The 19,830-nt window shown below is 41.7% G+C and overlaps 1 protein-coding gene across 3 annotated transcripts in view; it reads left to right on the top strand.

The window, feature by feature from the left end:
* Nucleotides 1–19,830, top strand: part of Taf5l (TATA-box binding protein associated factor 5 like) — a 30,644-nt gene that overhangs the window by 1,897 nt on the left and 8,917 nt on the right. For all 3 annotated transcript variants that reach the window (XM_023700838.1, XM_023700837.1, XM_004640809.2), the window contains exons 2-3: nucleotides 8,641–8,785; nucleotides 12,671–12,775. In XM_023700838.1, the coding sequence (XP_023556606.1) occupies nucleotides 8,644–8,785; nucleotides 12,671–12,775 (247 nt within the window). In that variant the 5' untranslated portion in view covers nucleotides 8,641–8,643. The remainder of the gene's footprint in view (nucleotides 1–8,640; nucleotides 8,786–12,670; nucleotides 12,776–19,830) is intronic.

Below are 19,830 nucleotides of genomic sequence, written 5' to 3'. Positions count from 1 at the left end.
TCATATGTTGAGCCTTTATTGTTCAGGGCACAGTTCTGGAAGTCACAAAATTCCAATCTCTTGGAACTGCCAGCATCTCAGATAGTAACTGTTTTGCCAATTTTGCACCAGGCATTTAGTACAAGTTCACTCCCTTTCTCCCTCAGGAAGCTCATAGTCTAACATAGGATTTGTATTGAAGGTGAGTACTGTAAAGAGTAAGCCCAAACAGAGCAGTGTGAGAGCCAAATTTCCATTGAGGAACTACATAATTCAGTAGTCCGGCTTCTTTGAGCCTCGTTTTCCCATCTGAAGAATGCTATCTACCTTGTAGAGTTGTGAGTTTAAAAGAGATTATCATGTGAATCAGTTAAAAGAGAGGCTGAGGGCTGGGGAGTTAGCTCAGTGGCTAACATGCCTGCTTGGCAAGTGAAAGGTCCTGAGTTGGATCCCTGGCACAAAAAAAAAAAAAAAAAAGTGGCTGACTAGTGGGTGTTAGGTGTTAGTGGTGGTGCAGGATGGTAAGTACTGTAATAGAGGCTTATTTGCGGGGTATGGAGATCAAAGAAGCTGGGGGAGAAGTAGGTGGAACTGTGACGCATCAGTAGGATATTTTTCAGACCGGGTTGGAATACCAATATGAGGTGCCCCTGATCAACAGAGAAGGGTTCAACAAAGCCCCTAGGATAAGAAAGCCAGATAGGCCCACCCATAGAGTAAAAACTAAGGGTTGGTCCATATAGGTAAACAAAAGCAGATCAGAGTGACCTTGAAGTGACACCGTCAATTTTGGATTGTCAAAATTGGATTTTTAAATCTCTACCCTAATGAAGGCAATGAAAGGTTTTAAACTGAGTACAGGGGCTGGAGAGATGGCTCAGTGGTCTAAAGCACCTACTTAGAACAAGCTCAGCAAAGCACAGGGACCGCGGTTCAATCCCCCAGCACCACATGCCAGCCAGCCCACCCCCTGGTGGGCTGAGCTGGCCACACACACACACACACACACACACACAAAATAAATAAATAAATAAAATTTTAAATAAATAAATAAATAAACTGAGTACAGATGGCATCAGATTAACTCTTTCAAAAAATTGTGTTGCAGTAGTACAGTAGTAGGTAGAAAGCAGGAAAGATCAATCTCCTTGTCCTAACAGTTTTGTATATGCTTGTGACTTCAAAAGGAAAACTGCAATTTAGCAAAGAATAGCTTTTTATTCCAAATCTAGGCACTGAGCACTCTCAGAAGGCCTAAAAAAACCCAAGATCATTTAAGGCAGTCTTCCTTCCTGAAGTCACATTTTAATATATGGTAGATTGCAAGATAGGCTCTTGTCAGGACGCTCAGCATTGGTCTGAACAACAAAGCGCCATAATACAACCTCAGCTGACACTAGTTTGGGATATTCAGTCTTACCAAAATCAGTTATACCAACAGGGGCTGGAGATATAGCTCAGAAGCACAACACCTGTCTGGCAAACATGTCTTAAGTTCGATTCCCATTACCCATAAATACAAAAAAATTATACAAACAGAAAACCAGGTAATATTCAATAATTATTACCAAGCACATTCACAGAGTACAAATCTTAGATGCCATTGGAAACAGCTTTTACTGATGGCCAAAATCACAATAAATGGGGAATGAAAAAGTATTCCCACCTGCATTAGTGTCAGCAGCTTTTGCTGAGATCTCCCAGGAATGGATTCAGGAAGTGCTGTGTGGTGACCAGTTGAGCAGATATAAAAGTGAGGTAGTCTGCAAAGTAGAATTTGATATGATATATAACACTCCTGGTGGTATATAAATATGTATGAAGGATAAAATTAGACATTTTCTGCCAGGTGTTGTAGCACATGCCAGTAATCCCAGCACTTAGGAGGCTGAGGCAGGAAGATCTTTGTGAGTTTGATGCCAGCTGGGTCTACAAAGTGAATTCAAGACCAGCCTGAACTGCATAGTGAAACCCTGTCTCAAAAAAATAAAAGAAAAAAAAAGATATTTACCTTTCATCTATAACCCTTTTGTGTGTATGTGTATATATAAATGACTAAAGCTGATTAAAATTTTTTTGCCTAATTTTCCCATTGCAAGAGCAAATTTTGTGGGGGTGGGGGGCTGGCTCAACCCGCCCTGGGGGTGGGGCTGGTGCGACATGTGGTGCCAGGGATTGAACCTCTGTCCCTGTGCTTGCCTAAACAGACGCTTTAGACCACTGAGCCCTGCTCAACAGTAAGGTTTCTTATGTTTGATTTTTACGTCTTAGTTGAAAGTTTTGCAGATAATACTGTTGCTTTATTTCACTACCAAAAAAGACATTTGAAAAACACTGTACTGGTAGTGTTTAGAATGAGCTACAAATAACTTTCATGACTAATTCCTCATGTAGGAGTCAAACACGGGGCATACCCTTCCACTGAGACCCTGCAGTGTTAGTAATGAAGAAAGTTCTGATTTTAAAAGCAAAATGCTAACTTTGGGAGATTTTGTAATTGATATAAGTGTCATGATATATTCCATGAGTTGTTTTTGAGCTAAGATGGTGATATATTCATTTCAGAGTAATGTTGTATACAGTGTACGTTGGTCACATGGCTACTTAAATTAAAAATTAGTTAAAATTAACTCAGTTCCTCAGTTGTGCTAGCCACACTTTGGTTGCTCATAAGCCTTGGGTGGTGTACTGAGTAATACAGATCAAGGAGCTTCTATCTTTGTGAGCTTGCTCTTGGGACGGTATTGCTGCAGAATGAAAACAGAAGACCACCACATTCTGAAACACATAAATACCCATATAAAATGTGTTTTGTTTTGTGGTGCTGGAGATTGAACCAGGGCCTCATGAACAGCAGGTGGATGTTTTGCCACTGAAATACATCCCCTAAGCCTCTCACAAATGTGCTAATATTGAAGCTTCTGTAAGATCTCATTTGCATTTGAGTTGTTTCAAGGATAGTGGTAAGTATAGGAAAACATGTTCTTCTTATTCTCAGAGAACAGACTATCCTATTCTGTGTCAAGTAGCATACATGAAGATTCTCCTCTATGGTCAAACTAGTAAACAGCATAAATGGCCCTTTTTGTGTAAGTTATACTATGCTCTTCCATACTATGTATAAATCAGTTCTTCTGTGTAAAATAGGTATTAAAGGAGGATCCAAATACTTGTGACTTTTTTGATTCTTAAACTTTAAAAAAATATTTTGAGCTTAAAGTAGACTTTCAGGAAATCTGAGCACAAGCTAGATAGTACTTCCCTTATTGTTCATGAGTTTCAAAGATGAGAAAAACCGGGTGTGGTAGCACATGCCTGTAATAGCAACACTGAGAGGCTGAGGAAGCTAAGGTGGGAGTTCAAGGCTCACCCAGACTACATAGAGAATTCAGAGCCAGCCTTAACTTAGCAAGACTTTGTCTAAAAAAAAGAAAGAAAGAAAGAAAGAAAGAAAGAAAGAAAGAAAGAAAGGAAAAGAAAACATGAGAAAAGCCCAGAGGACTCTCCATCTGTTAGGGGAAACAGGATCAGTGGTGGCTAACATAACCAGCCTTCATGAGACATAGGACCTGAAAATAAGAGCAGATTTGTTGTTTACTCTTGACTGTGTTCAGAAGGGTGATTCGAGATGGCAGTGTTAAAATGATCCCATTCAGAAGTGATTTGTGCAGATTGCAGTGAGGATGGAAAAGCAGGAATGGTTCCATTACACTAGCCACCTTTTAAGTCTAGGAAAAGTTCATGTTTAGAATTTGGCTCCTCGTCAGTAAAAGAAAGAAATAATCTTAAGATAATGGCTAGGTTTTTTGCTTTAAAGATTATAGCACTGGGCCAGGGAGATGGCTCAGTAGAATAAGTGCTTGACAAGCGCAATTGCCTGAGTTCATTCCCCAGTTCCAAAAAAAAAATTATAGCACTGTGAAGTTCTCTAGGTAAAGTAGGAGCAAGAAAGAGATTCTGAAGAGAAGATTAATTCTCCAGTGAGCCCATTGAGTGAGGCTTTTGCATTTTCCAGGTGGAAATATCCTGTGAACCTATAGAGCTCTGGACAGGATTTGACTAAGGACAGAGCAAGTAGTAGCATGCACTGAGAAGTGAAGAATGAGGAGCAGAGAGTGGACAAGGAGAACCAAAAGGCAGGCTTGTGAAGGGGAATAGCAGAATCATTGGTGGATCCAACTGATGAACTTTTTTAGACTTAAGTATGGAGAGAGTTTTATGGGATGAAGAGTCAGCAGTGTTCATAACCAGGAAGGACAGTAATGACAGTGTCTGCTACATTGGACAGAATAGAAGACACAAATCTCTTAGTAATCTATTGAGTTGGGCAAGTCTGGCAGGCTGGGTGAACAGACTGGGGAAGATCTGGAATGGCAGGGCTGGGAAAATGCTACATGGAAAGTAATTGACCAGAAGAAAAGACTTGAGGGACATTGCAGAGGGCCTAGCTAGTGTTGGAGAAGTGTTTCGGGTAGTCTCTGCTGTTTCATGATTTCCATATGCTCCTCACTGCTGGCAAAGCTCTGGGGCTACTTTTCTTTCTGAGCCCCAGCCATGGACTCATTCATGTGCCATTTTGTTCCTTGGGGCACTATGGGAAATAGCATAGCTTCTATTTCAAGTTTGTGACTGTCTGAGCAGAGACTGACTATGAATGGTAATTCAGGACTCTGCACTTGCCAGGCAAGCACTTATTCTACTGAGCCAGTTCCCTGGCCCCTGTAATTGGAATTTTAAAGCTGAGTGAGCTATCACAAACTTGAGTAGTGTGGCTCATTTATTTCTCATCTATGATTTATATTTATAAAGATTTTTCATGATTAATACAAAGACTAGGTTTTTTTTTTAAGAGCCTACTTTTTTTTTTTTTTTTTTTTTTTTTTTTTTTTTTGAACCAGGGATTGAACTCAGGTCCTTGTGCTTGCCAGGGAAGCACTTATTCCACTGAGCCATCTCCCCGACCCCTACTTTAAGTGATTTTTTTGATATACCACAAGAAGAGACAGCTAATATTTGAGTACCTAAGAGGGTGTTTAATGAATCCCATTTAACAAAAGCAAATAATTTGTTTTTGAGCCTAAATTTACAATTGGAAACATATTTACCTAAAAAAGAAATCTAGCCAGGCTTAGTGGCTCACACTTGTAATCCCAGTAGTAGGGAGGCTGAGGTAGGAGCACTGCTATGAATTTGAGGCCAGCCTAGGCTACAAGGTGAGTTCAAGGCTAGCCTGAACTCAAAAAGACCAAAAGGGGGGGGGGGCAGCAAGATAGCTCAGTGGTCTAAAGCTGCCTGCTTAGGCAAGCTTAGGCAGGCGCGGGGGACCACATGCCACGCCAGCCCCACCATCAGAGCAGACTGAGCTGGCCAAAAAAAAAACAAAACTAGTCAACAGTCTGACTCAAAAGAGAATGAACTTGATGAATCTATTGTATGCTGTCTCAGTTACTTCTTATTGTCTCATTGCTGGGACAAAATACCTGACACCCAAAATTAAGGAAGAAAGAGCCAGCCAAATAGTTCAGCGGATTAGAGCACCTGCAAGCAGATGCAGGGGCCGAGGGTTTGATCCCTGGTCCTGCTGTCTACTGGGGCACACTGAAAAGAGAGTGGGTGTGGTGGTGCGTGCCTGTACTCCCAGCTCTTGGGAGGCTGTAAATGGGCAGATTACTGCAATCTAATCTAGTAGTGAGACTTTGAACACCCTGTAGACCCTTCCTTAAAACACACACACACACACACACACACACACACACACACACCCCAAAAAAAAAAGGAAGGAAAGGTTTATTTAGCTCAGTTTGTGGAGGTTTCAGTCCATACTCAGCTGGCTTCAAGGAAGAGTAGCACATGGCAGAGGGCAGCAGTTCTTGACAGTGGAAAATAACAAAGAGCAAAGGCAAAAGGGAGGGGCAGTAGCAGCAGTGGGGGAGGCAAGCCTCCCCTCTTACCTTCTATTGTCTTCAGGCTATCTGCCCCAGGGTGGGTGTGAAATACACTTATCAGAATAAAATGAGCAAAGTTGATTGAACCACATCTTTGGCATTCGAGTTGTGTAATGGTATATATACAACCACATAGTGCCTAAGAGTTACAGTACTGCTCAATTCCTGCCTCATCCTTGCCCTCCAGTTGGCTCACTGCCTGATCTCAGGGATTCAGGGAGGATCTGCTGTCACATGCTGATTGGATTAAGACTGCCACTTGGGGCTGTTAATTGGGGCATGTTCTTCATGGTGTTTTGGTTTTGGTTTTTGGTCTTACCCAAATATGACATGAAGCTGGTTTGAGACAGTAGCAAACTAAGCATTCTTGAATTAGAAATAAAAGCAGTGTTAAGGGGTCAGAGAGATAGCTCAGTGGTGGAAGTGTCCTGAGTTAGATCCCTGGTAGTGGAAAGAAAGAGAAATAGAGATAGAGATAGAGATATTGAGAGAGATTAACAGATGTTACAGGGATGTAGGAAAAGCCCTTCACATTAGCTGGTTCATATGCTCTCTAGTGCTGAACGTATTTGTATATGTACATATTCATGTGTAGCCAGGTTAGATAACAGAAAACCTTAGATATAGTCAGGCTGATACAGTAATGCCTATTAATGGCCACAAAAAAAGTTACGTGTCTTCACTCATGGGCAAATGATGCTAAGTGCAGGGATGTCACCCTTAAAGTAATCAGAATCCTTTTGTGAGCAATAGAAAAATGAATCCTAATTTAAAAATAGGTCACTGATATGGTGAAAAAATAATGGGCCATCATGAAGAAAACCAAATTCCATAATAAAATGATAGTTCAGTATTGGGAAGTAATTAGTGCTTTTTGGTACTGGGGATTGAACCAGGAGCTTTGCACCTAACTATATCCCCATTCCTCTTTTTTGGAGAAAGGGCTTTGCTGAGTTCTCTAGGCTGGGCCCAAACTTGTAATCCTTCTGTCTCAGCCTCTCAGAGTGCTGAGATTAGGGGCCTGATGATGCACACACAGCTCAGTATGGCTTTTTTTGTTTTGGTTTGTTTTTTGATACCAGACATCAAATTTAGGAGTTTGCCCTTGCCAGGCAAGCACTTGTGCCACTGAGCTATAATCCTAGCCCTTATTGGGTTTTGTTATATTGCTTAATCACAACCTTATTAGACCTTTCTTTCTGAAAGGTGTTTTGTACTCCTTATGATAATCCAGAAATGAACTGAATAGATAGGGTAATCTCTGTGCTCATACTTTGACATAGACATGATGTCCTAATGTTTTGCTTATAAATGTGTATGTACCTTCTAACCTTCACTGTTTTCTCTGTTGTGTGACTTCTGGAGAACTGAAGTGAATCTTCAGAGTCTTGCAGGCCAGTTTGGAAAGAAGGTGCACTTAGGCATGATCCAGGAGCAGGGTGTCTGCACAGTGACTCTACAAAACACTTATTTGGCTATTTATGCATATGATCCACTAAAAAAAAAAAAAAAAGTTGCAGATGGGTAAAAACTATAGATAGAAATGAACTTTTGAAAAAGATTGTAAGAAAAAATAAATTTCTGGAAAGGATAGAATTTTTTAAAGGGAAGAATTTTATATCTCAAAGAATGCAACTCTCAAAAAACTGACACATAAAACAGCTGAAACTGAAAACTTAAATACAGCCACATCAGTGATAAAACTTGGTCCCCATTCCATCCTGGAAACCCTTGTTCAGAGAATGTTACTTTCGCATAGGTATGGCTATATATATATATATATATATATATATATATGCCTTCCAGAATGGACACTATATTTTAATTCTTGAGTAAAAAATATGTCTTACGTGACAGAAGTGATCCTAGAAAATTCATCCCAATGCCATTTGGCTTCTGCTGCAGTTTGTTTATTTCTGGCAAAGCAGTGTTTGAGGCCAGGACAATACTAGAGGTTTCCATAATTCTTAATAATAAACTCAGTAATGAAAGAAATTAATCCCTTTTTTCTTTGTTGCTCTCCTACCTCTGTCCCCCTCTCCCCTCTGATTTGTTGTCATTTTTTATGAGCCCTCAAAATAGCCTAAATTATTATAACATTTCAGCTCACTTTCTACCATTTTCCTTTCTTAATGGAATTTATGAGACATATTTTAACCAATGCACATGTCCTCTTACTGTTTTGAATTCTTTCTTTCGTTTTAATTTGTGGTTGAACTAAACCAGGACAAAGACAGTTGATTTGATATGAAAACATACTAATCAAATCTGAAAACATAGGAGCTGGTAGCCTTTTCCTGACCATTACAAAGAAGTTTTACATCCTTCCCCATTATTGATTTCTCATGTTGTCAACATCTACTTCACAGGTCTTTGATTTTGTTTGTGGGTTCAATGCTAATACCTCTCAGAACCAGAAGGAGAAATGAAAGGCCTATTTACACTGTCAGTATTCTGTTGGCTGGCCCTCTTGCTTGTTAGCAGCTCTAATAAAAGCTCACTGGGGTGACTGAAACCATGGTATTCACTGGACTTTGGGGGTAACCTGCATGGCTTATTCATGCATCACCAAACTTAGATAGCCAGGGGGGAAAAAATAGAGTGCCAGGTTATTAATCAAGAGTCATATTTGTGTCCTAACTGGACACTGAAACAGCCCTTAGCCACAGTCTTCCTCATCTGACCTCTTGGTTCTCACCCTGTGGTTCCTTCCCAGGTCATGAAACGGGTGCGCACCGAGCACGTCCAGATGGCAGTGTCCTGCTACCTCAAGCGCCGGCAGTATGTGGATTCCGACGGCCCCCTGAAGCAAGGCCTGCGTCTATCTCAGACTGCTGAGGAGATGGCAGCCAACCTCACAGGTGACTGTGCAGGCCTGGAGCAGGGTCTCTGTTGGTGATGCGTGGAGCACCTTTTTTCACTGGATAAAGAACAGGCTTCCCAGTGGTTCTTGTTCCTGCCCCCTGGCTGGATAGTACTTCCTTCCCCCAGAGCTTCTAGATTGTGTTATCTGTACCTGATGATTTTTGCAGCCTCCCTGTTTCATAAGACCTTGGGGACAAGGCCTTAGCCACAGACCTCAAGTTTGCAGACTGGAGAAGAGTACTATGAGATAAGCTGTGGGAAATACTGGTATTGCAGATACAGCCTGAGAATTTTAAAATTCATTTTTCTATAGTTTTGAGATCAGATTCTAAGGAAAGTTGGTCTTAACTCCACCTGTAATACTTGTTTTGTGAGTTCAGGTTGTTTGTTTGTTTGTTTTTGGCACCTGGGATCAAACTCAGGACCTTGTATTTGCCAGGCAGGTGCTTATGCCGCTTAGCTATATCCCTAGCCTGAGTTCAGGTTTTTCTGTGATGTGGTTTTCTTACATTGAATGTGGTACTGGAGGTGAGGGAGGCTGCTGTGATGCTTCAGGGCAATTATGAACTAGGTTAATGGCTTTGTGGAGTTGGAGCAGCTCAACCCTGGGTCCTCTTATGCATGTGCAGACAGAGTCCCCCTTTATTCAGGACGTCACTCTGCCATATACCTGTTAACCACCTGTCCTTCCTTTATTGGTTTCATGCTCAGTCCTGATAGCAGCATTTGATTCAGCTGCCTTTCACATTGCCCTCAGAGTCAAAGACTTGGACTTTTTGTGCTTTAAGTGTGTATTGCCTTCACTGTAGAACAAAGTGAAAGGGAGCAAAAGCCTGACAATGTCCTCAATGTGAGTCATGGCTTGCTCTGAGACTACAGCACAAGTCTGGCTGAATCTGCTCACATTCTCTAAGCCAGATCCACCCATTCTTCTCACCTTCAGCTTCCAGAGAGCTTCCCTGGTCAGAATCAAGGCCAGGTGGTGGCTTTGGTATAGAGTAGCAGGTTCCTCATCTCTAGCAAATCAGGTTGACAAGTCCTGGAGTGCTTCCTTCTGAACTTGCTATCACAGCCCTCGCTTGGTGTGTGTGCAGTCTCCTGCCACCTGCATTGAGTGCCCTTGTGCTGCAGCTGGGAAGCAGGAGACAGCACCACTGAGCTGTCCATGGTTCACACATGGTTGATTTCAGGAAAGAGTACATCAGTGCTGGAAGCCACTAGGAAAAGTAACAGTGCAATATGCTTATAATTTTTTGTCCTGGTCTTTCTGTTAACTAGGAATTTGAGTGATGGAATCCTCATTAGCAAACATTTATTGTACATGTTATAGGCAGATAACTGCTAAAAAAAAATGTAACAAGGGCTGGGCATGGTGGTGCATCCCTGTAATCCCAGCATTTAGGAAGCTGAAGCAGGAGGATTGCTTTGAGTTCAAGGCCAGTCTGGACTCAAAGTGAGTTGAAAGCTAGCCTGAACTATTTAGCAAGATCCTGTCTCAAAAAGACCAAAGATAACTAATTAAAGTGACAGCCAAGATTATTCAAGTGAGAAGTCAAGGATTATAGGAGGGTATGATGTGCTCAGCTCCGGTATATAAGGGCAGAGAAGCTGCTTGTCTGGTTCGTCTAGAGGGCAAGGAAGCCTTCCTGTGAGACTTCATACTTCTTGGCGTGCCATCAACATCAGCAATAGTGGAAGAATGAATTCAGTTTCAGGGAAACTTTAGTCTACCTGGGCAAGTTGGAGGCAGATGTGCAAGATATAGAAGGCCAACTTCAGGGATTCCTGGTAATGACAGTACTGACTAGAGGGGTCCCAGGCCAGAGGCAGGGAAAAATAGGTAGAAGGTGTGATCAGGAAACAAGTGAGGGCATCCTGAGTTACAATGGAAATGGAGAGGAGAAAGTTTCAGGAATTGGCAGGACTTTGTGACTGACGAAGGAAAAGGACAAAACACTCCTCCATGTGTGACCTTCCTGCAGATCCTCTTGCTCAGACTGTCTCTTAGCCCCCTGATGTGCTCATCCACACCTCCATTCCTGTGTATTTTGTGTAGTGGCTTCCTTTGGCCTGTTGAACTTGTTTCCACTCTTCCATCTGTATTTTACTAACTAGAGTATGTTTTATTTACATCTTTGTTGGTGGTTTCTGCCCAGGTGCCTTTCTCCACTATTCCTTTTGCCCCTGCAGAAAGGACAAGGGTATTGGTGTTTTTAGAAATCATAAACTTGGGGGCTGGTGAGATGGCTCAGTGGTCTAAAGCACCTACTTAGAACAAGCTTAGCAAAGCACAGGGACAGCAGTTCAATCCCCCAGCATCACGTGCCAGCCAGCCCCGCCCCCTGGTGGGCTGAGCTGGCCACACACACACACACACATGCCACAGAGATAGCTAAGTGGTCTAAAATGCCTGCCTAGGCAAGTTCAATCTCCAGTACCACATGCTGGGGTGTGGTGGCGCATGCCTATAGTCCCAGTGCTGGGGTGGCTAAAATAGGATAACTATGAGTCCCAACCACAAAGTGAGACCCTGTACTAAATCCATAAGACAGGTAAATAGATATCCAAGCTCACAGAAATAAGTGCTTCTTTACATACTAAATGTTGAGGTGCCAGTCCTCTTCTCCCAGTCAGCTTTGCCCAGTTGCCCACCCTAAACAGTGCGATGTCATACCTCAAGGAAATCCAGTAAAAGATTGTTCGTTAGGTTTCTGGCTTTCCCGGGACAAAAAGACCTAAAGATACTAAAATTGAAGTTATCTATGAAGGTCATTCCGAGTGATGAACCACCCACCTTCAGTTTCCACCAACTCCAGGAAGCCAACTACCATCATCATAGCCTAGAGATAAGATAATACTGGGGAGGGGGCACTCTGAATAATTGAAATGTCTATTAAATGTGTAATAGTGAAAAGGAATTATCAGCAAAAGAGTTGAAAGTTGAAACTTCCGAAAAGTAGAGCAGAAAATCAAAGGAATGGAATGTAGAAGAGATTAAAGCCTCAGGAGAGCCAGCTTTTATATCATAGAAGTCTCAGGAAGTAGAACTTGCAATTCTTTTTTGAACTTACAAAACTTTCCTGAAATCCACCATGTGTGAACCATGGACAGCTCAGTGGTGCTGTCTCCTGCTTCCCAGCTGCAGCACAAGGGCACTCAATGCAGGTGGCAGGAGACTGCACACACACCAAGCGAGGGCTGTGATGGCAAGTTCAGAAGGAAGCACTCCAGGACTTGTCAACCTGATTTGCTAGAGATGAGGAACCTGCTACTCTACACCAAAGCCACCACCTGGCCTTGATTCTGACCAGGGAAGCTCTCTGGAAGCTGAAGATGAAAAGAATGGGTGGATCTGGCTTAGAGAATATGTGAGCAGATTCAGCCAGACTTGTGCTGTAGTCTCAGAGCAAGCCATGACCCACATTGAGGACATTGTCAGGTTTTTGCTGCCCTTCATCTTGTCCTATAGTGAATACAATTAATATAAGGAGTGACCAGAAATGATTGAAGAAAATTCCTCAAAACTAGAAGGTATAGATCCCAGGGTGAAAGGCCCCAGTGGTTGACAGGGTCAACCCCACAGCTATTTACTTATCAAACATAGGACTAAACATTTCCAGATATACTTTTCAGGGACACACAGGCCTGCCCTCTTATTCTACTTAGTTGGCCTGTGTTTTCTTCTCATCCTCACCATTTTACTGGGTCAGGTGACAGGGAGGATAAAAAAACAGCCTGTGCATTTCATCAGAACCCACACACTCAAAGTCTACTCAGACAGCTCCTGCAGCTGACACAGTCTGACACCCTTCCTTCCTCCCATCATGTTCAGGCTACTTACTAATTGTCTTCCCACCCCTACCTTGTCTTTCCCTCTTTAGTCCAGGCAGAATCTGGTTGTGCCAACATAGTGTCTGCAGCCCCTTGCCAGGCAGAACCCCAGCAATATGAAGTACAGTTTGGACGGCTGCGGAATTTTCTCACTGGTAAGTACTCGTAGCCCTGGGAACTTTCCTTACTGAGAAACAGAGTAATGCAAATATACCTGGGAATCTACTGTGTTGTGGGCATGATATCAGCAACCAGGGATTCAGGGAACCCTGACACAGTTCTCATGTGCAGACATGGTCTCTGTTACATACAGCATGAGGTTAAAGTTTACAAGGCAAGAATAGAGCTCTGGGAGTTTTACTCACTGCTTTGTCCATGGCCTTCAATCCAGTGACTTGTGCTGAATAAACAAAAGCTAAATCAGCCACTTAGAGAAATGTCAGTAAGTGTAGCACATTTGAAATGTACATTGATTAGTACCTTTGCTGGTAATAATATATCTCAGAATGTCTTTACGGACTCTTATTTCCAAAGTATAAGATAGTGCATACCTATAACCCCAGTACTTGCGATGCTAAAGCAGGAGGATCATTGTGAGTTTGAGACCAGGCTGGGCTACAAGTAAGTTCAAGGCCAGCCTGAGTACATAGTGAAAACCTATCTCAAAAGAACAAAAAAAAAAAAAAAAAAAAAAGAAGGTGGTGGTAATCCTCTTAAGTCAGCAGCAGGATTAGAAGTGGTCATGAAAAGCAGTCCTCAGCTTTCAGAAGATTGTAAAGCACACAGTTAGTAGCTGTTTTCTGGGCAGCTCTTCTTTTCTGGCTGAGGGTGGGATCTTTTTGAGACAGGATCTCATTGTATGGTTCAGACTGGCCTTGAACTCACTTAGTAGCTTATGCTGCCCTGGAACATAAAGCAATCCTTGTGCCTCAGCCTCCCAAGTGATTTATTTTTTTCTAAATGAGTCACTTAAACAAAACACTTAACCTCTCTGGGACTTTGGTTTACTCATATGTGAGATGGAAAAGGTAATGGGAAGGATAAATCAAGCCCTCTCATCCTGTCCTAAGATACCTGATTATAATTTAAGTGTTGAGAAGAAAACTCTTTCTGCCTTCAAGAGTGTAAGAATGATTAGCTGACATTGGTTAGTGATATATGATAGTGTTTTGTCTTGATTTTTTTGTGACAGGGTCTCACTATATAGTTCAGGCTGGCCTTCAGCTCATGTGGCCCAGGCTGACCTTGAACTCAAAGCTGTTCTGCTTCAGCCTCCTGGGTGCTGATAGTTTAAAATTATTAAGCTTGTTTTTCTATTGTTCAAAGAAAAACAAGCTTAATAATTTCTTCGAATTAATAATTTTTAATGGTGAAAAAGCATATAAGGTGAACAGTATATAAGCCAAAATTCTATTCTTAGCCGTCCACAAACTTAAGATTTATTCTAGTTTTATATAATCATTTTTAGGAGTCAGTTTTCTAAGGCAAAAAAAACTTATATTTACCTTTTTTGTTGTTGTTTCGTTTTGTTATTTTGAGATCGTGTCTTCACTATGTAGTTCAAGCTGGCCTTGAACCCAAACAGTCCTCGTGTCTCAGCTTCATGAGTGCCAGAACTGCAGGTGTGCACCCCACACCTAACCATTTACTGTATAGTTGAGGAAAATTAGCAAAATGTTACAGGAAATAAAGGTTTAAAGGTGTGTATTATGTTTAAACTAAAAAGAAGCAAACGCCATTGAGTCCCTCACATGTTCTAAATATTAAATATCTCAGAACTGTAATCAGCTGTTTTCTGTCTCCACTAAGAATTAAAAAAGAAACTGAATTTTAATAAGGATTATATTCAGAGTAAGCAAAACTGTACCACAGAGGGTTATTGTTGTCATTGGTTTTTAAGGTTGTAAGCAATTTTTTTTTTTTTAATTTTAAGTCCGTTTTTACAAAGTTACTGAGTTTTTAAAATACTAGTATTGCTCCATGCTGGAGTTTTCTCACTGTAATAGTGGTTTCCTTCAGCCTGTCCCTTTTATTGGTTCAGCCTGTACTGCATTAAGTTCTGTCTTCCTGGTGGGCTAGTGTCATAGCCTCACTGACACAGTTACAGTCTTGTGGAGCCCCTGTCTAGTAAGGAATCCAGTCCTGCAGTGCAGCCCTGAGGACAGTTCTACAGTGCGACACCTGCGTATCTGTGCGCAGAGATGGCTCGTTCTACAGAGAGATCAGTTTTCATCATGGATGACGTGCATGTGCAGCCATTTACCTATTCAGGCTCTGGATGTTTTTCCTAAATACTTAGACTTGTGAATGTAGAACAGTGGTTGACCCTTTGTATTTGATTGTACTTTTTCCTAAGACAGGGAATATCTTCTTTATTCTCATTAATACTTTGCTTAGCTGTACATTTCAGTGTACTCCATCCATTTCTTTTGTAAGTTCTGGTCATTTAAAAAACTGAGCAAACTGTTGTTTTGTCTATAATTTGTCTCCAACCCCCCAACCCCACCCTGCCTTGGTGGTGGTACTAGGTATTAAACCCAAAGTCTTCAAATGGATCTATATCTCCAACCCTTTTAAATTTTTATTTTAAAACAGAGTATCAAGGAGTCACTAACTTGCCCCATTTGGGTGAGCTCAAATTTATGCTCAGCTTCCCAGCATGCTGGGATTACAGGCATATGATTTGATTCTCTATTTATCTGATCATTCAGAGGAGCTTACTATGGATTGTTCATCTATTGACTACTCTTTCTGGAGATTGTTTACCCTTGGGTCTCTGAAGAGCAGTCAACCAAATCAAATGAACAAATATTTCTTGAGCATCAAGAGAAGTCATTAGGCATTAATCTAATTTGGATACTAATCTTAACATCAAGGCTGAAAGTAGAAGTTTGTAGTAAAATTTGGATATAGAAATGTTGTCACTAGTGAATATCCCTGTGATGCAGAACTGCTGGTAGTCAATAAGAAAATGGAATTTTTAGGTATTCACAGATTTGTAGTAAAAGAGACACTTATTGACTTGGAAGGGCCTATCAGTCCGGTTCTCTTCCTGACAGGTATGGCCCCACTGCCCTTTGTTCTGAAATGCCACACTCCTTGGTTCACAACACCCATTGCTCCCTTGGGCTCCCCTTCCTCAGATGCCCAGCATACCCCACTTCACAGAATAAACACTAGGTGTGGTGAGTGCACCTCAGAGCTGGGTACCCTGAGCCCACTGAACTCTCATCCACAGAATGCTTGCAGAAGACAGTGGTATAGCATGCCAAACCCAACCTTAATGTGCATCTCCATGTGGATGGTGCTCAGCCTTCATCTTGGGCTCATCTTTCTCTTAAATCTCAGCCCCCAAATTCTTACCTCAAACTGTACAGTAGGACATTGTAACAGTAAATCACAGCAGCTGAGGTTTCTGTGTTCAGGGTAAACCCCACTCAAAAGCCTGGCTCATCCTTAGGCCTCTCTTCCTTTACATCAAAGCCTGGTTGGTTCCACTGTGATAACTAATATCAAAGCCCTAACTTCCACTCCCACAACACTGTTCATTACAGTCCTTTATGCATTGCACATGAACTCTATGGACAGTGCCTGGGCCCCACTCATTCCCCACTATGCTGTTTATAAACCTGTCGTGTCATATGTCATGCTGCTTCTAGACTCATTGTCACACCGCTACATTGCTTCTGAACTAGTCCTTGTTCCCTATGCTGCTTTGCTGTTGGATGCATCCTTTCACTTTTCACCTGCTGCTTCTAGACTTCTCATACACTGATGACATTGCTTTTCTTTATGGGACCACTGAAACCCAGCCCTTCCTGCAGGTACCAGTATAATCTTTCCTGCCTGTAAAGCCTTTTCTGACTTCCCCACCTACCTTAGTTGCTTTCTCCTTTTATGCAAATGCAGTCTTTTTTTTTTTTTTTTTTTCCTATGTATTTAGTGCAGGGTCTCACTACACAGATTGGATTTGTAGTGATCCTTCCTGCTTTTCAGCCTCCCAAGTGCTGGGATTACGGGCATGCATCATCATGCCCAGTCTCAATCTCCTGTCTCAGTGGGCCCCTGAGGGCAGGGCCGGCATGGCATGCCAGGGATCAAACCCCCCCCCCCCCCCCCCCCCCCGGGGTATGCCTAAGCAGGCACTTTAATCTGCTGAGTTATCTGGCTGGCCCTACAAATGCAGTCTTGTGTGCACATACCTCAGGATTAAGCTGACCTCTGCTTATGTGGCAGTGTGGCACCGCTGGGCACCTACTCCATGTTCAGCAGTGGTTAGAGAAGGGAAAGCATACTTTTTAGAGAGTTTCTTTCCAAGTTAGAAGAGAATATTTTAAGTAAGTACACTTTTAGCGAAATAGAGTGTTATTGCAAAGGAACAAAATTTTCAATGAAACTTGACTTTACCACCATCCCCACCACCACACCAAGCATACGTTTTATCTTCAGACCTGGGAGAGCAGTTTGGAGGTAAAGCAGCAATGAATTTCGGCACATTTAAAGTATGCATCAGTGTTTCTATTTGTTTTGATGTTGTTAGTCTCTCTGAATAGCTTAAGCTGACCTTGAACTCACTGTAAAGTGTAGAGTGGTCTTGAACTTGTGTTGATCCTCCTGCCTCAGCCTCCTAAGTACTAGGTTTACAAGTGGGCACAGTGGTCCCTGGCATTGTATCACTTTCTTGGTAACTCATTTTCCCTAAACTTAATGCAAAATGTCTGTCATTTTAAAAAATAAGCCTGAAAGTAAAATTCTAAGGAGTTAAAAGTGATCCATCATCCCACTAAAACATATTAGAAGTCTAATTGATAAAGACAGACCCTTTTCTCTTTTTTTTAATAAATAGTACATTGAGGGAACTGTGCAGTGCAGTGCCTGCCTGGCAAACCTGAATTCGATTCCCAGTACCCCTCCCCTGAAAAAATAGTACATTGGAGTATTTGGGGAAATAATTTTTCCAGAAGTCTTTCAGCAAATTACAACTTTTAAAGAAACATCAAAATCTGCCTTAGGATTCTACAGAGAAATAGAACTAATAGGATATAGGGGAAGAGATACTTGTAGCAAATTACAATCTGAAGGGCAGGCCAGCAGGCTGAATTTGATATTACAATCCTAACCGGAGGCTGTCTGCTGTAGAATCATTTCTCCTGGGACACTTCAGTCTTTTTCTTTTGCTGCTTGGCTAAGGCCTATGTGTGAAGGACAATTGCTTTAAATCTACTTCCTTTTAACATTAGAGCTATCGATTTATATGTTAATCTCTGCTACAAAATATCTTCATAGAGAAGGCATGCTGGCACACACCTGTAATCCCACAGTACTGGAAGGCTGAGGCAGGAGGATCTTTATGAGTTGGAGACCAGCCTGGGCTACAAAGTAAACTCAGAACCAGTCTGAACTTCTCATTAAGATCATGTCCCCACCCAAAAAAAAAAAAAAAAAAAACTTCATAGGACCATATACAATAACGTGTGATCGAATACCTGGGGATAGCTCAGCCAGTTTAAAACATGGAATTAGGGCTGGTGAGATAGCTCAGCAGTGTAAACCACCTGCTTAGGTAAAGCTCAGGGACTACATTTCCATCCCAGCACCACCTTCTGCACCAGCCCTGCCCCCAGGATGGGCTCCGCCCACACACACAAAAAAGTAAAACATGGAATTAGTCATCACAAGCCCATCTCTCATCAGCTTAACATACTCAGCATCTTTTTATTCCATATTTAATCTTCTAATAAAAGGTCACAGTCTGCCTAACCCAAAGCAGCTGTCCAATACGCAGCCAAAACTACCCTCACCCTTTGTCAGGAGGAGCAGAACCCTTCAATAAGGGCAGGTCTTCTCTGTAATCCTCTCTTACCTTTTTTAAATGCTAGACATAATATAAGGCTAACAATCCTTAAGTGCTGCACTAAAAAGTTAGTACATCTTGGGTTATATTACACAGGTATAATAGGGGGAGGTATATCAGTGCACACGCAGACATAAAACAGACTGGAGAAATATTAATGACAGAGTTACCCTTCTGTACCTGGTTGTGTGTTTGTATTTGGCCTTCATAGCTGTCCTCCTCTGTGGGCTATTCTGTATGCATCTTGGGACATCAAGGTTCCTTACCTGGTAGAATGATGCAAACTGTATCCTTAAGGATGAGGGCCATTAGTGATCCTGCTTGGATCGGGTGGTTGTACTTTCTCAGAGTAGTCCTAAGAGATGCTGTGAGTGATTTTTTTTTTCCCCCTCCTATGAGGGATCTTAAGCCAAATATACTCCTCCTTACTCCAGACAGCACAGAGACCCCAGTTTAGCTGGGGACTCAGACAGAGGAGCAGCCTACATGTGGATGGTGTGTTAACTTCTAACCCAGTGGGATAATTTCTGGTCATTTAATCTCATCTTCTGGGTATGTATTTGAGAAGAAGTTTGTCTATTCTGAATTGTAGTTGTACCAATTAATTTACACTGGAGTAGTGAAATAGAGTCCTTTTTTTTTATCAGCAGTAATGTGTTCTAATTCTGTGTTTGTACATTGAGTTCAATGTAGATGCCTTCTCACAATTAGAAAAACAATCCCAGCAGGACCTAAGTGCTGACTTAAAAAGTTTTTTATGTTAACTTACTTACATATGTATAAAGATTACACTCAGTATAAAACCTTTAAAGTAATTGTATTAAAAAAAAAAACCACAATCATTACAAATAAACAAGTAAAACCACAAAAGCAATAAAGTTCAAATTAACCGTGAATGTATGTAATGAATGACTTTTTCCCAGATTGGCCTCTGCTGGGAGCAGAAGTCTGGGAAGCACTGGATCTTACCAGCATGAGGCAGTGGTTTATTTCCTGCTGTGGCTCCCCTCACACACCATGCTGTGGCCTCCTCTTGATAAAAGACCTCTTAGGTGATACACAATACCTTTTTTCCCATTAACATGTGACAAAGTGAGACAGTTCTTGAACGCTGTGTTAGGAGGTAGCTCAGTGGCACAGCACCTACCTGGCAAGCAAGGCCCTGAGTTCAATTCCTTGTACCGGAAAAAAAAAAACCAAAAAACAGCCAATAGTGGTACACAGCTATAATCCTAACAGCTAAAGTACATTTGTTTCAAATTTGAGGCTGTCCTGATCTACATAATTCATCCCAAAAAGTCAAAATGAATAGAAAAATGAAACAACCCTGAATCAGTATTATCATTTTAACATTAG

This window comes from Octodon degus, unplaced genomic scaffold, assembly GCF_000260255.1.
Source record: "Octodon degus isolate 3935 unplaced genomic scaffold, OctDeg1.0 scaffold00127, whole genome shotgun sequence".
Lineage (NCBI taxonomy): Eukaryota > Metazoa > Chordata > Mammalia > Rodentia > Octodontidae > Octodon > Octodon degus.
Note: the sequence above shows the minus strand (reverse complement) of the source record. Positions and strands in the feature narration are given on the sequence as shown.